Genomic DNA, 16,365 nt, shown 5'->3' with positions numbered 1-16,365 from the left:
TGCCGCAAGCTGATTTCCCACCGGGCTTCACTAGTTTGAGATTAGCACTGCCTGAGAAAGATCATCAGGTTTTTTTCCGAACGCTTAGGTTCCTAAGGCAAACAATCACACCTACTACCTCAAGGGGCGCTTTGCTAGGCTACGATAACTATGGCTTTTTCCTCTATTTTATATTCAATTACTCTTCCTGTTCTTCTGTGTGCATTTCTTTTCTTCCTCTATCTTATTCTATTATGTTCATGACATATTCATATAATCTGATCATTATACTTTTATCTATATTTCTGTGTTCTGTTCTATTAATCCATTATTGCAAATCCCTTTTCGTCTCGAAATTCACCCTAACATCTATCACACTTGTCTGTTGGACTCAGAAATCAGTTTGTTAGGATGTAGGGTTCAGTACCTTCACGGACCACTCCACCAAAATTCTAACCAGTTCTGACTTAAGGATTATTTAGTGATGCAGAACAATAATAGAAGTAGTGGCCAATGTCCTTGCTGATAGGGAAAAGTTAAATTCACACGACACGACCATTTCCTGTCACAAGAAAACGGGGTATTAGGTCACTAAGGATGGTCAGGCATTCTCACTACAACATTAGTATTTTATACTCCTCACACAGGATAGGGTACCCAAGAGATGAAAATAACCAACCTGTGAGGACATGGACTTGATTTTGCAAAAAGAAATAGATTTTTGCTTCATCGTTATTGTTATATATTAATATATACATACAACATTATATATGTATATATATATATATATATATATTTTTTTTTATTAATATTTTTTTAATATACTAACCTCATTGTTTGTTTTGTCCACCGGATGCCAGGGCTGGATGATCAGGGGTAATAGACCCGGATATTCACCTGGTATCCACCTGGTTTATAAAATTAGTTCAAAACTCATTCTTCATTTCTTCACTTCTTCTCCTCAATGCTCCAATAGGTTTCCAAGGTTGAGGAATTCTAATCTAAGGCATAGTTGTCAAGGCGACGCCTTAGCGTCCAGGCACCTTTCTCTCACCTTGACATTTGATGTCGCCTTGGTCGCCTAGCTGACGCCTTGTTGGCTTGTTGGTGTCGACTTGGTTTGTAGTCCTTTCCACCGCCTTGGTTCGCCTAGGCGCCTTAACAACTAGGATCTAAGGCGCTCTAAACACTACCAAAGCTCTACAACTCAAATTTGAAGATCAACCATCTCTTGGTAACATTCTTTCACTCTAAGTTAGAAATTTTTTCCATTTCTCAACATCATTCCTACTTCTTCTTTAAGTTTATTTATTTATTTTTTGGCTGTATTTTGGTTTAGCCACTAAGTTAGTTAAAATATTTTTTTTATTATTTGATGCATTCGAAGCATCATTTTACTTGTTTTGTGCCTTGGCTTGATTGCATTATGTTTAAAGTGAAGGAGTTCAACAGTATTGGGAAGATCTTGTTATTCTAGTGCCTACAAGGTGTTTGACAAAATGCCTAAACTAGCATTCTTAGGTCTTTCAACAAAGGTTAGTATTAAACTGAGGAACATGAAGAACAAAGAGGTGATTCAAGGTAGTAGGAAAGCCCTAGTAAGACATTGCAAATGGTTAGAATAGGCCACTGGGCATGCATCCAAAATCCAGCCCAAAGTGGGCAAAAACACTAGTCAGCAGGGACCTGGATTGTCAGGCCCTGTCAAGGTCCGGAAGTCCGGCCTTGATCTTCCAGGTCCTTAATAGAACCTAGATTTTTGCAGAATTTGACTAGTTTGATCTCCAAACCCAGTTCTAACTTCTAAGAACCTAAAGGGGTTAGGGAAGATTGTGAACCCATGTTTTGGGTCAATTAGCACTAATTGCATGCATGATCAAAGTATCGCACATGCAATTACAAATTCGCATAAGAATTTGGAAGAATTGAAGAGAAAACTGAAGAATTGAGTTGTAGCAACTCAGGAACAGCATAAACAGAATTAATGGATGACCAAAACAGAATTGGAAACTATAAGAAGGGTTTGGGGGTTACCTACAGTTGATCAACACAGTGAGGAAAAAGATTTGGTAGCATGCAGCCCAAGCAAAGAGTTTCCAGACTCTCTCTCTCTTAGCTTCCTCTCCTTCCAACCGATTTCAGCAATTGTCTTTGAGAAATGAATTCTCAAAGCTAAGTGTTATATATATATATATATATATATATATATATATATATATATATATATGATGGCCCTTAGGGCATGTTTAGTTAAGGCTAAAAAGAGAATGAGTTCTTGAAAAGTGATTTTTAAGTTCTTAGTGGATTCCGATGCCAGAATCGGGATGTCCTGAGTGTTATTTGGATCATAATGATATAAGACACGAGAGTTTTAACAAAAATTGGAACGTGTGGGATCCATGGGATAAAAGTAAATATTGAGCCGACACGGCCAGTCTATAGTGGCAGTCTGATAAACACGGCCGATCGGCTCGGATTACGAAAAATAGAAATTTGGTTTTAATAACTAGAGAGGATTTGTACCTATTGGTCGGCATCTGAAATAGACAAATTCTTTATATGCTCTGTCCCACACTCCTCGCAAGTACAGGAAATGTGCGGTGCTTGACTGAGCTCTTCGGATTCCACAAGGGCTATATTAGATGGTTCTTTAGAGTCTGGTGTTAGTGAGACGGGGAATTGATCCATTTCCTCGACAGACAATGCCCACATCGCAGAGGCATATATAGTAGTTGAACTTGAACCAGGCATTACACAAGTTCGAATTAGACCCGATTAAGAGGCGGGTTTCACATATGGGTTTGTGCCATTTCGGCGAGATGGTACAAACAGTACCGAAATCTTGCTGAAATCTCGGTTGTCTCGGTTGAAACATTGCATGTCTTTTGTTTCGTATATATTTTCGTCTCGGGCAGGTCGAGATATCCGAGATTCTAGAGATTTCTCCGAGATCTCGCCGAGTTTTTGAACTATGGCGTGAGGGGTGACAAATGTAATTAACAACCTCTTTTGAAACAATGCCTTCTGTCTTTATATTTGTTACAAAGATTGCTTCATTAATCTTTATTTGCTTTCTCTATAATTTCCTTCCTCTAATCTCTTGATGCAATTCAAGATGAACATCATCCTTCATTAAGCTCCCGAGCATTTTGGTGACTTTTAACTTCTTGGATACTATTTGTTGATGGTATGGCGCTTGTCCTTGATCTTCTTTAAGACATCCACCTCCACTGACATTTGCACTTCTGAGTTAATTAATTACACCGCCTTGGTCCTAATTTTCATGTCAAGGAAATCCTGCAGTTGGGCCTTACTAGTAGTTAACCCTTCTTCCTCTCCCTTCCTAGAGTGGATACTCTTTTAATGATGGGACTTTTTTGGGGATAAGTCTTGACATCTCATCATACTCCCATAAATGGAAGATGGCTATGCATTTCAACAGGTTATGAGTTGGATAAATTTTTTTGTTTTTATAAATGAGCATGATTTTATAGAATCGGTGACAACTTCGTAGATAATGGAGTTATTATAACTTCTAAGTTTACTGGAGTCTGGAGAAATGTATGGGAGAAACTTGTCAATAACCTGACAAATGGTTATGGGGGAAAATTGTCTCGACACTGGTTCCAGACAGCTATAAGAACCTGTCAGCTAGGTACTTTATCTTTATGGGCTTATCCTTTTCACCTTGATCTTTTGATATACCTCGTGTGTGACCTTAAGCCATATGTTAGTCTTCCCCTCAAGGTGGCTGTATGTATCTATGGAATTGCTTGAATGTGGCTTATAAACAATGTCCCTACAGCCTCTTTATTTATAATCAGAGATCAATACAATAAAGGAAATAAAATCACAGCCAAATCACATGTGCAACATGGCATAGTGAACCTGGACACTTTAATGTATCCGGGTCTAGATCCGGGTCTGGGTCACAGGTAATCTGTGAACATTCAACACTCCCCCTTAAGTTGGTGCATATGTATCATGCATGCCCAACTTGCTATTACAGAAGAAAAAGACTTGTGACAAAGACTTTTAGTAAGGACATCTGCTAGTTGATCACTAAACTGCACAAACGGAACACATATAACTCCTTGCTCCAGCTTTTCCTTGATGAAGTGCCTATCAACCTCCACATGTTTGGTATGGTCATGCTGGACTGGGTTGTGTGCTATACTAATGGCAGATTTGCTGTCACAGTAGAGATGCATGGGAAGAGTTGTGGGAAGGTATAGGTCATGTAGAAGACCTTGTAACCATAGTAACTCACAAACTCCATGTGCCATGGCCCTGAATTCAGCTTCAGCACTTGATCGAGCAACAACAGATTGCTTCTTGCTCTTCCAAGTGACTAAGTTTCCTCCAACAAAGGTACAATACCCTGATGCAGACCTCATGTCATCAGGGCAACTGGCCCAGTCAGCATCCGTATATGATTCTACTCGAGTATGGCTGTAAGGAGAATATAAAACTCCTTTTCCTGGTGAAGACTTCCAAGTACCTTAAGATTCTGTAGGCAGCCTCCAAATGAGAAGAGTGAGGGTCACGCATATATTGGCTGACCAAGCTCACGGCAAATGCTATGTTAGGTCGAGTATGAGATAAGTATATCAACCGACCAACTAATCTTTGATAGCTGCCTTTATCAACTGGATTTCCTTGCTCTTCAGATGAGTATTAGGCTCCGGTGGTGTGTCTGCAGGCTTACATCCTAGCATTCCCGTTTCACTGACCAGATTAAGGGTATACTTTAGCTGAGACAGAGAGATGCCACGTGCTGAGTGGGCAACCTCAATTCCCAAAAAGTATCTAAGTTTCCCTAGATCATTTACTTCAAATTCAGTCCCCAGGTACTTCTTCAACCTCTTCACTTCTTTAGTATCACTTCCAGTGATCACAATGTCATCAACATAGACAATCAACACTATGATATGCTGCCCCAATTTCTTTATAAATAATGTGTGATCAGCATTACTCTGCTTGTAGCCGTTTGACACCATAGCTTTGTGAAATCTCCCAAACCAAGCTCTTGGTGATTGCTTCAAGCCATACAATGCTTTCTTCAGATGACAAACTTTTCCGTCAGTCTTTGAAGTAGCAAACCCAGGTGGAATCTCCATGTAGACTCCTCTTCTAGATCACCATGGAGGAAGGCATTCTTTACGTCTAGTTGCTGAAGTTCCCAGCCTTGGTTAACAGCACAAGCGATTATATTCATCTTCGCAACTGGGGCGAATGTTTCTTGGTAATCAATGCTGTGGGTTTGTGTAAACCCTTTTGCAACTAAGCTGACCTTGTACCTCTCAACCGACCCATCTGCCTTCTGCTTGATGGCAAAGACCCATTTGCAGCCAACTGGTTTCTTCCCCGGTGGAAGAGATGCCAATTCCTGGGTTTTGTTCTTTCCCAGAGCATTCATCTCCTCATTCATTGCTTCTTTCCACTTTTGTTCGGCAATAGACTCCTGCCAAGAGTTAGGAATAAAGACAGAGGATAGGGAGGATACAAATGCTTGAAAGGAAGGAGATAGAGAATCTAAGACACAAAATTAGAGATGGGATGTTGAGTACAACTCCTTTTGGATTTCCTAATAGCAATAGATAAATCAAGACTAGGATCATAGACAGGCTTACCAGAAGTAGAGTTCGGAGCAGGTTGAGTAAAACTTGGAGCCGGTAGTACAAGTGGAGGTGGGTCAGTGGTGGTAGTCTTTTTGTGCCATGTTCCTCTGGAAAGTGTTTCTTTGTAGTAAGCATATTTTCCAGTCTCCCCCTGAATAATAGGCTGCTCCTGAAGCTCCCCCTGATCTTGTTCCTATCCAGTGATCCCATCTTGAAGCTCTAATTTTGTAGATGGTTCTTCAATAGTTGGAATCTCAACCTCCAATGGTTCAATGAGAGGAGACACATCTTCACTCCTAGACTCCCCCTGAAGGGTTGTAGTGGGTGAAAAATATGGTTCAGATTCACGAAAAACAACGTCTATCGTAACAATCATCCGCCGTGTAGGAGGATGGTAGCACTTATAGCCCTTCTGAGTGCTAGAATATCCCAAGAAAACACATCGAAGACCGCGAGGATCTAGCTTGCCAATGTGGTGATGATTGCGGGCAAAAACCACACACCCAAACACCTTTGGAGGTACAACAAAGGAGGAATTACCTAGAAGGACTTCAAGTGGGCAGCGAGCATCCAAGACCCGAGTAGTAGGCGATTAATGAGATAGGTGGCAGCAAGCACAGCATCTCCCAAAACCGTGCAGGGACATTCATGGTAAACATGAGAGAGCGAGCAACCTCCAAGAGATGGCGGCTTTTTCGCTCAGCAACTGTCAAGGTCTGACGTATAATCCCATGAGTGTCAAAGTAAGTTCGAAGGCGGCCGTCCATATACTCCTTTCCATTGTCAGTATGCACAATCTTCACTCGGGCAGCAAATTGAGTCTCGACCATTTTATGAAACAATTAAAAACAAGTAAATACGTCACTCTTCTGATTCATCAAATAAACCCATATGGTCCGACTAAAGCAGTCAATGAAAGTAACGATTTAATGAAATCTAGAAGTAGAAAGACATCGGGCAGGGCCCCACACATCCGAATGAATCAAGCCAAAAGGAACTAGGCTTCTTTTATCAGAAATTGGAAAAATTATTCTAGTTTGTTTAGCAAATATGCAAGCATCACAACTAATATTGTTCGGATTACATCTCTTAATCAAAGATGGAAATAAAGTAGTTAAAACTTAAAACCCCAAGAGAGGGATGACCAAGATGACGATGCCAATTATGAAGTTCATCAGGCGCAGAAGCTGAACTAGAGCCATGTGAAACCAAAGCAACAAAATTTGTAGAAGAAGACCAGTCAAGTACATAGAGACCAACGACCACCTTACCACTACCAATCATACGACCCGTGTCCAAGTCCTGAAACAAGCAGTGAGAAGGAAAGAATGTGACTCTGCATTTCAAATCCTTGGTAAGACTACTAATAGATAAGAGATTAGTAGAGAATTGAGGAACATGTAAGACAGAGGAAAGACGCATTGAAGGCAAACACTGCACAGTCCCCTTTCCAGAGATAGGGGAAAGGGAACCGTCAGCAACATGAACTTTGGAATTAAGGTAAAGGAGAATAAGTTAAAAACATAGAAGGAGAACCTGTCATGTGATTAGTTGCGCGAGAGTCAATCACCTAGGTGGTGGAATCAACAGAGGTGCAACTACCACTAATAGAAATACTTGAACCAGAATTCTCGGGAAAGGAAATGGTAGAGGCAGCCGTAGAAGAAGCGTAGGAAGCGTTAGTGTCCAGCCTGGTCATCAAAGTGTGGAGGTGCTGCATCTCATCATGAGAAAGAGGGCCAGCCGGATCAGAAAAATGGTCATCAGAAACAGCCTGATTTGCCCGGGAAGAACGATTGGAACCACGTCCCCGGGTCTCTGCTGGACGGCCGTGAAGCTTCCAACAACGGTCCTTTGTATGACGCTCCCTGCCACAATAATCACACTCGACCGAAGGTCGATCATTGTTCGGACGATCAGTTCTAGACTTCCAGTACTACGGGCAGAATTCCCACGTACTAGAGTGAGGGCCAGAGAGTAGAGCGGATCGTTCCTGGGTAGCAGGCTGAATCATTGCTGCCTGGCTATCATCTTCAGCAGCGACAAGAGAATATGCTTGTTCCAGAGAGGGAAGAGGGTCTTGATTGAGGACGGAAGCCGGAATTTGATCAAACTCAATATTGAGTCCAACAAGAAAATAAAAAACATGCAAGTCCTCTTCCCATTTCTGAAACGTAGTAGTATCCGCATCACAGGTAGCAGTAAAAGTTCCATAAAAATCCAATTGTTGCCACATGGTACACAACTTGGAGTAATACTGGGAAAGAGACAACTCGAGATGCTTCGTCTGAAGAATTTTTTAGCGAAGCTCATACCGAGCAGCAGCATTGCCAACCTTAGAGTATGTATCCTTGGTTGTCTTCCAAATCTTTGCAGCCGTGTCAAGAAGAAGCTAACGCCCGGCGATTTCTTGTTCCATAGAGTTGACAAGGTATGACATGACAAGAAAAGTGGAAGTCACCCACTTGTCAAGTGCAGAACCAGCCTTAGCTGGTTTGGCTACCATTCCAGTTGTATACCCAGAGAGACCACGGGAACCGATAGCAAAGAGACAGGAGCGAGACCACAACAAATAATTGCTACCATTCAATTTACTGGAGCTAGTCTGGAACGGAAGGAAATAACGCTAAGTCACACCTTCGTGTCCAGAGGAGGCAGTGGTAATGTCGGAATCTTCTGGTATGGTGGCTGGTTTGAAAAAAAATCACCAGGAAGGGAGAAAAAAATTCTGCTGAATGAATTTAAGTCATAAAGTGCTCAAACACCGAAAAAAATTTATCTCCAGGATCCTCGGATGGATTCCCGCTCTGATGCCATGTGGAATTGCTTGAATGTGGCTTATGAACAATGTGTGAATGTGCCCACAGCCTCTTTATTTATAATCAGAGATCAATACAATAAAGGAAATAAAATCACAGCCAAATCACATGTGCAACATGTACATAATGAACCTGAACACTTTAATGTATCTGGGTCTGGATCCGGGTATGGGTCACGGATAACCTGTGAACATTCAACAGTATCTTATGTTGATTAAGCACTTTGTTTAATGAATGCTGAACATGTGAAGGTATTCAATTTTTAAGCTTTATGGCCTATCCTTTATTTACAGAAATTTATTTCTACTTGTGTCTCTGTGATAATTAAGACATTGATATTTGTTTTGTAAACATCCAGAAAACTCTTCACAAGCTATGCAGAAACTTGCTTTGTAAGTTTTGGAGACAGAGTAAAGCACTGGGTCACATTAAATGAGCCTCTTCAAACTGCTGTGAATGGATATGGTGTTGGGATATTTGCTCCAGGAAGATCTGAAAATTCATCAACTGAACCATATTTGGCTGCACACTACCAGCTCTTGGCTCATGCTGCAGCTGTTTCTGTATACCGAAAGAAATTTAAGGTAATAAATTCATTAGTGTTCTAGTTCTTTCTTTTGCCTTTTTGATACTCCCCGTCCAAGTTTGAGATGATTCTCTCTATATTGAACCTTCTTGTCACAGACACAATGGTATAATTTCTTTGTTTTTGTCTTTTCATAGGCTCAGCAAGGTGGTGAAATAGGCTTAGTGGTTGATTGTGAATGGGCAGAGGCTTTTTCAGATAAAATGGAAGATAAAATTGCTACAGCCAGGCGCCTTGATTTTCAGATTGGATGGTATTTCCTCTTTCACTAAACTTCTGCTATTTGATGGTTAATATTCCTGGCAAACCCCATCTGGTAATGTCAATTAAGTAATACCACAGTCCTGTAATTTGTTCAGAACCTTTCTTTTCCTCCACTGTGAAAAACTGGTCTGGATTATAGTGTTTAGATCTATCTACTGGAATGTGCATTTAGAAGAATTTAACAAGGTTAGCTTGGTAGCTATGGTTCTGCCACCTTTGCAATGGGTCATAGTTCCATCTTCTCCTGAAATGTGGATATTAGACCAAGGTGGAGAGTCTTGGACTAAAGATAACTCTGCAATCAAGAACTTAATTTTCTATTTTTCACAACAAGGTATCTGTTGGTTGAACCGTGGGTCAGAGAGAGGAAATAAAATAATGGAATTGATTGTACTAATGAGAGAAAGGCCCCTCTATTTATAATAGAGGGGAAGTTACAAATAATAGAAGCTAGGCGATGTGGGACTAAAACCCACACAGCCGACATAAGCTAATAACACTTAATAACATAAAAATACCCCCAAAAGGACCAGAATACCCCCACGGTATTCTGGAGTACATATATTCTAACACTCCCCCTCACGCTGGATTATACAAATATGAAAGAAGGAAGATCCAGCGTGGACTAAAGAAAAAACTCTCTACTAAAGAAAAAAACTCTCTCCATAACAATGCTAACAGTATCTTTTTTAGTGTTAAGGAATTTAGATCCTTCCACTTCTAGGTTATCAGTGTATCAAATCTTCTTTACGACCACTTTAACTCTCTCTTTGTCTGTGTTACAAATCCTTAGAAGAAAAGGAAAAACTAGAGAAGAAGCGATAGAAGAAGAAGAGATGGGTAAGAAAAGAAGAGAACTCGATGCACTGAGTTCCTCTCCCACAGTTTGTATTTATAATAATAACCAATTACATCAAAATAGGAAACTCACTCCTTGTCAACCAAGAAACTAATCTTAACAAGGAAACTAACATATAACGGTGGAAACAAACTAAGAAACCAAGATAGGGACAATCCCCCTATTCATGGTAAATTACCCAAACTACCCTTGTACCACACTACCACCACCGCACAAGGGCCCATTCTCAACACTCCCCCTCAAGCTGGAGTACACATAGCAAAAAGAAATCTCCAGCTTGAAACAAAACACAAGGTAACAATTGTAGCACCACCCAGCAGCCCATCACCAACCCAAGCACAATGGCCACCAATCAGCAACAGTAAGTAAAAGAAACCGTGTCGAATAGAACCAAACAACAACGAGCAATAATAAGAGGTAGAGAACCCCAACCGCGATCAAAAGATCATATAACAGCAACAGCAACATCACAAAATCTTTCTAAGGAAGACAGGTAGTAGATAGACATCTTCCCAAAGAAGACAAGTAAAAGTGCAGCTTCAACAACTACATCATAAGAAGAACCTCGCAACTCTCTTAAAGGCACCATTTCACAAGAGGCTACTGTCTCAGAGGTACTACTGCGGTACTTGTACATCAGCTTGGTGCTTGTAGATTGGGGACCCAAATCACAAAGACATCATCTGGTTGCTGACCGACCAATCAAAGACAGCATATGGTTGCTGACCGACCACACAAAGACAGCATATGGTTGCTGACGAACCACTCAGCATAAGGCAGCCCTGGACAAGTAGATGAAAGCTGTACTGTTGCTGAACCAAACACAAACTCTTAATGTTGCTGTGGATACAAGCAGATGACACGTATAGATAAAAATAATCTTCTAACATGAGTGACTGAAGCAAATAAGTCTGCAATCATGTAGAAATGCACCATGCTGATGGCCAGATAAATCAGACAAATTTCCAAATAATTCTTTAGCAACGCAATAACCACAAGAACCAATAATCACCAAGATAATCTCCAATCTCCCCCTCACGTGTAGCATTACACGTGGACAAATAAGGTAAAGCCAATGGGAGACAGCCAGAGTGTGCCAACAATGGCAGTCTTAAAAAAAAAAAAATTAGAACTCCAAATTGATATGATCGAGTCCACCATTTAATTTGTAAGTCCAATGGCAATTCTGTAAATAATTAATGCAATCTCCAAGTGATGCAAAAACTGGGTCAAAATACCCAATTGGGTTCGTGTGGACCCACCCAAGTACACAAGAGGCAATAAACAAGGGTTAATGGCAAAAACATAATTAACTAGAATGTCCAAAGGGGTACTTGGGTAAATGAACGGGAGAATGGAAAGATTAATTAAACAAAATATTCCAAGGTGGTATGGGTAAGTACTAAGTACCACGGAATGGGACATGAAGAGAATTAAAGAAGATAAGAATGGGTGTTAATAAAGGGAGAAGGAATTAAATAAAGTAACTAATAGAAGAAGGGCACTAAGAAAGGAAAGAGAGAAGAACATACAAAAGACCTTCATCTATTTCCTTCCGTAAAACTAGAAATCAAAAAACCTGCAGACTATCAGTCACGCAACCAGCAACTTGAGAAACCAAATATTAATGTTTTCAACCCATTGACTTTCAAGAAGAACCATGGAAGAAGAAGCAGCATCAAATAGATAGCAACAAATTAAAGCAGAAAATTGATTCTGGAGGTAGGCTGGCAGCAATCGAAGCCATATCAAGTAGAAGTCTATTAGAAGGAGAAGCAAATCCCAACAACACACTAGATTACAAGTGCAAACAGGAATCTCTGACAGCAACATCAGCATCAATAGGAGGATTACAAGTGCAAATCAATAAGCAAACGAGAAGCAGCGGCAGCCATAGTTGAAGAACCAATGAACCATTAGCAGTCAAACCCAACTTCAGCAGTAGCAGCAGGTTATGGAATATATATATATACCGTAACGGACAAGACAATAAACCAGCAGTCTGGTTCGACTCAAACAACACCAACGAAAACATCTTCTCCAACAGAATCATTCCATGTCTGTGGCTGCTAACCATAATGCAGACCTTTAGCAACGTTTTGAACCCAGATCGATTCACATCATCAACTTTGATACCATGTTACAAATCCTGAGAAGAAAAGAAAAAACCAGAGAAGAAGCGATAGAAGAAAAAGAGATGGGGAAGAAAAGAAGAGAACTTGATGCACTGAGTTCCTCTCCCACAGTTTGTATTTATGATAATAACCAATTACATTAAAATAGGAAACTCATTCCTTGTCAACCAAGAAAGTAAAAATAATATGTAACTAACCCTAACAAGGAAACTAACATAAAACGGTGGAAACAAACTAAGAAACCAAGATAGGGACAATCCCCCTATTCATGGTGAATTACCCAAACTACCCTTGTACCACCACGACACAAGGGCCCATTCTCAACAGTTTGTCTGTCTGTATGTATTTTATTTTCTATAACCTTCAATATATTATATATTTTACCCTTTATGTTAATATGTTTTTACCTGGTGAGGAAGAGGGTGGATATTGATGTGTTACATGTCCAAGGCCACTTACTGTAGAATTCCGTGAATACTGGCTTGAGTCAGAGTGACTATAGCCATCTTTATTTATAATAAAGAGAAGAACATTCTGGAATGAGTACAAGGACAGAAATACCCTTATGATTATTCTACTCTTGAACCCATATTACAATACTCCCCCTCAAGTTGGAGCATACATATCAAACATGCCTAACTGGCTAATTATAGGAAAAAATAACTTACTACTGATTCCTTTGGTAAGGATATCAACCAGCTGTTCACCAGACTTGATAAACGGAATACAAATTATTCCCTGTTCCAATTTCTCTTTGATAAAATGCCTGTCAATCTCAACATGTTTAATACGATCATGTTGTACCGGGTTGTGGGCAATGCTGATTGTAGACTTGCTGTCATAGTAGAGCCGCATTGGAAGATCAGCATTCATCCCCAAATCTTGAAGAAGCCCCTTGAGCCAAAGAAGTTCACAAATACCTTATGCCATAGCTTGGAACTCAACTTCAGCACTAGATCGAGCCACAACAGCTTGTTTTTTGCTTCGCCAAATAGTTAGGTTTCCTCCGACAAATGTGCAATACCCGGATGTGGACTTTCTATCATCAGGACTGCCAGCCCAATCTGCATCAGTGTATGCTTCTATCCGTAGGTGGTTATGTGGAGAAAACAAGACTCCCTTTTCTAGGAAATGACTTGAGGTAACTGAGTATTCTGTATGCTGCTTCCAAGTGAGAAGAGTGAGGATCATGCATGTATTGACTAACAAGACTCCTTGCAAATGTGATATCTGGTCGGGTATGTGAGAGGTATATCAATCGGCCAACTAACCTCTGATAACTACCCTTGTCCACTAGGTCACCTTCTTTACTCTTCATATGTGTGTTGGGCTCAAGAGGGGTATCTGCTGGTTTACACCCAAGCATCCCTGTTTACTCAATAAATCCGGGGTATATTTCCTTTGAGAAAGAGATATTCCCTTCGTTGAATAGGCAACCTCAATCCCTAATAAATACCGTAATCTGCCCAAATCTTTGACTTCAAATTCGGTGACCAAATAAGTCTTCAGCTTCTGGATTTCCTGTGCATCACTGCCTGTGATCACTATGTCATCAACATAGACAGTCAACATTGTCACTTGCTGTCCCATCCTTTTAACAAACAATGTGTGATAAGCATTGCTCTGCTTATACCCATAAGCAATCATAGCCTTATGGAATCAGCCAAACCAAGCCCTTGGTGATTGCTTCAAACCATATAGGGCCTTCTTCAACTTACATACCTTTCCCTGAGTCTTTGAAGAAGTAAAACCAGGAGGTAACTCTATATAAACATCTTCTTCCAAGTCTCCATGCAGGAAAGCATTCTTCACGTCAAGTTGTTGGAGTTCCCATCCTTGATTCACAGTGCATGAAATGATAACCCGGACAGTATTAATCTTCGCTATAGGAGAAAAGGTCTCTTGATAGTCAATCACTTAGGTTTCAGTAAACCCTTTGGCAACTAGTCTTGCTTTCTATCTTTCCACTGAGCCATCTGCCTTGTGCTTTACAACAAAGACCCATTTACAACCAACAAGTTTCTTTCCTAGTGGAGGACTCCCCAAATCCCAGGTCTGATTCTTCTCAAGGGCATGCATTTCTTCATTCATTGCATCCTTCCATTTTTGTTCGCCTATTGCTTCCTGCCAATTGTTAAGGATGGAAACAAAGGACAAAGAAGACACGAAGGCATGGAAAGCAGGAGTTAGCGAGTTGTATGACACATAGTTGGAAATAGGGTGAAGTGTACAACTCCTCTTTCGTTTTCGAACAGCAATGGATAAATCAACACTTGGATCAAGAGGAGGCTTACCAGAAATATGACTAGGAGGAAGACTTGAAGCAGGAACAGATGCCGATTGTGTAGGATCAATGGTGGTGGTCTCTTTGTACCGAGGGCCGTCCAAAGGAAAATCAGTTCCCCAAGTGTAAGTCTGCATATTATTCTCCCCCTTGGCCTGTTGGTGCTGCTCAGGCTGTCCTACTTCTTGTTCCTGACTTGTAACTCCATCTTCTAGTTCAACAGAATCCTCTATAGTAGGTATCTGAATGTCTAGACGAGCAATCAGCGGGACCTCTTCACCACTTATAATCTCCCCCTGCAGAGGTACCGGCTGTTTAAAGTAAGCCTCAGACTCCCGGAACACCACATCCATAGTGATAAACACCTTTCGGGTAGGAGGATGATAGCATTTATACCCCTTCTGGGTAGTTGAATAACCGAGAAATATGCATCACAGTCCCTTGGGATCAAACTGTCTGTGTACATGGTGATTTCTTGCAAACACGACACAGCCAACGACCTTGGGAGACACAACAAAAGTGGCCTTCCCACACAGCACATCCAATGGGCAGCGACCACCTAAAACACGGGAGGGAAGCCGATTGATAAGATATGTAGTTGTAAGGACAGCATCACCCCAGAAACAAGGAGGAACAGCCATAGTAAACATAAGAGAACGAGCAACCTACAAAAGATGTTGGTTCTTGCGTTTAACCACTCCATTTTGAGCAGGAGTGTCAACACAAGAAGTTTGATGAATGATACCATGGCTGTCCAAATATGAGCGAAAGGCACCATCCATATACTCCTTTCCATTATCTTACCGGAGAATCTTAACCTTGACATCAAACTGTGTCTCGACCATTTTATGAAATAAAGTGAAACAAGTGAAGACATCACTTTTACTATGCATCAAATACACCCAATCGTCCGGCCAAAACAGTCATTGAAAGTGACAAACCATCTAAATCCAGAGGTAGAGACACAACGGGCAGGGCCCCACACATCAGAATGTATCAAACCAAAAGGACTCAAGCTTCTATTATCAGAAATGGGAAAAATGCTTCTAGTTTGCTTTGCCAAAGTGCAAGCATCACAAGAAAAATTGTGTTTATTACACCGTTTCACTAAACTAGGAAATAGATCAGATATAACACCAGTTGGGGGATGGCCCAAACGATGATGCCCATTATACAACTCAAAAAGTGCAGAATCAAAATCAGAGGATGCAGGCTGAGATGTCAAAGCTGCCCGGGAACTGTCAAGCACGTACAGACCAACCACCTTACCACATGCAATCGTACTGTCCCCTGCCAAGTCTTGAAATAAACTATGGGTTGGGAATAAAGTTACTTTGCAGTTTAAATCCTTTGTTAGGCTACTAATGGAAAGCAAATTAGTAGTAAACTTTGGAACATGTAACACATTTCCCTTCCCCGAGATAGGAGAAAGAGACCCATCAGCAACACGAACCTTACTATGACCAGATAGAAGAGAATATGTGGAAAAAAAAAAAAAGATGAACAACCTGTCATATGGTCCGTTGCCCCTGAGTCAATTACCCAAGAATCGGGTATGATTGAGGTGCAGTTCCCACCAAATGAAATACCTGTAGGATGGATGGGTAGGTAGAGACACAGCCGAGGCAGCTATGGAAGGAGATACAGATGCTGAAGAAGATGTGTCCAAGCGATTCACCATATCCCAAAGATTTTGCAAATCCGCCATAACTTGGGAAAGAGAAGGATCAGGCTATTCCTCAGTCGTTGCCTGATGAGTACGGGTGCTACTGGACCGATTTGAACCCCTCCCATATCTGCGAGTATCTACCGGGCGAC

The 16,365-nt window shown here is 40.9% G+C and overlaps 1 protein-coding gene across 1 annotated transcript in view; it reads left to right on the top strand.

Moving 5' to 3' along the window:
- LOC122655318 (beta-glucosidase 42) overlaps nucleotides 1-16,365 on the top strand; it is a 92,049-nt gene that overhangs the window by 65,334 nt on the left and 10,350 nt on the right. The window contains exons 7-8 of the mRNA XM_043849523.1: nucleotides 8,778-9,003; nucleotides 9,143-9,258. Of these exons, the coding sequence (XP_043705458.1) occupies nucleotides 8,778-9,003; nucleotides 9,143-9,258 (342 nt within the window). The remainder of the gene's footprint in view (nucleotides 1-8,777; nucleotides 9,004-9,142; nucleotides 9,259-16,365) is intronic.

Source organism: Telopea speciosissima, chromosome 3 (assembly GCF_018873765.1).
Source record: "Telopea speciosissima isolate NSW1024214 ecotype Mountain lineage chromosome 3, Tspe_v1, whole genome shotgun sequence".
Taxonomy (NCBI): domain Eukaryota; kingdom Viridiplantae; phylum Streptophyta; class Magnoliopsida; order Proteales; family Proteaceae; genus Telopea; species Telopea speciosissima.
This window is presented reverse-complemented; position numbering and strand designations above follow the sequence as displayed.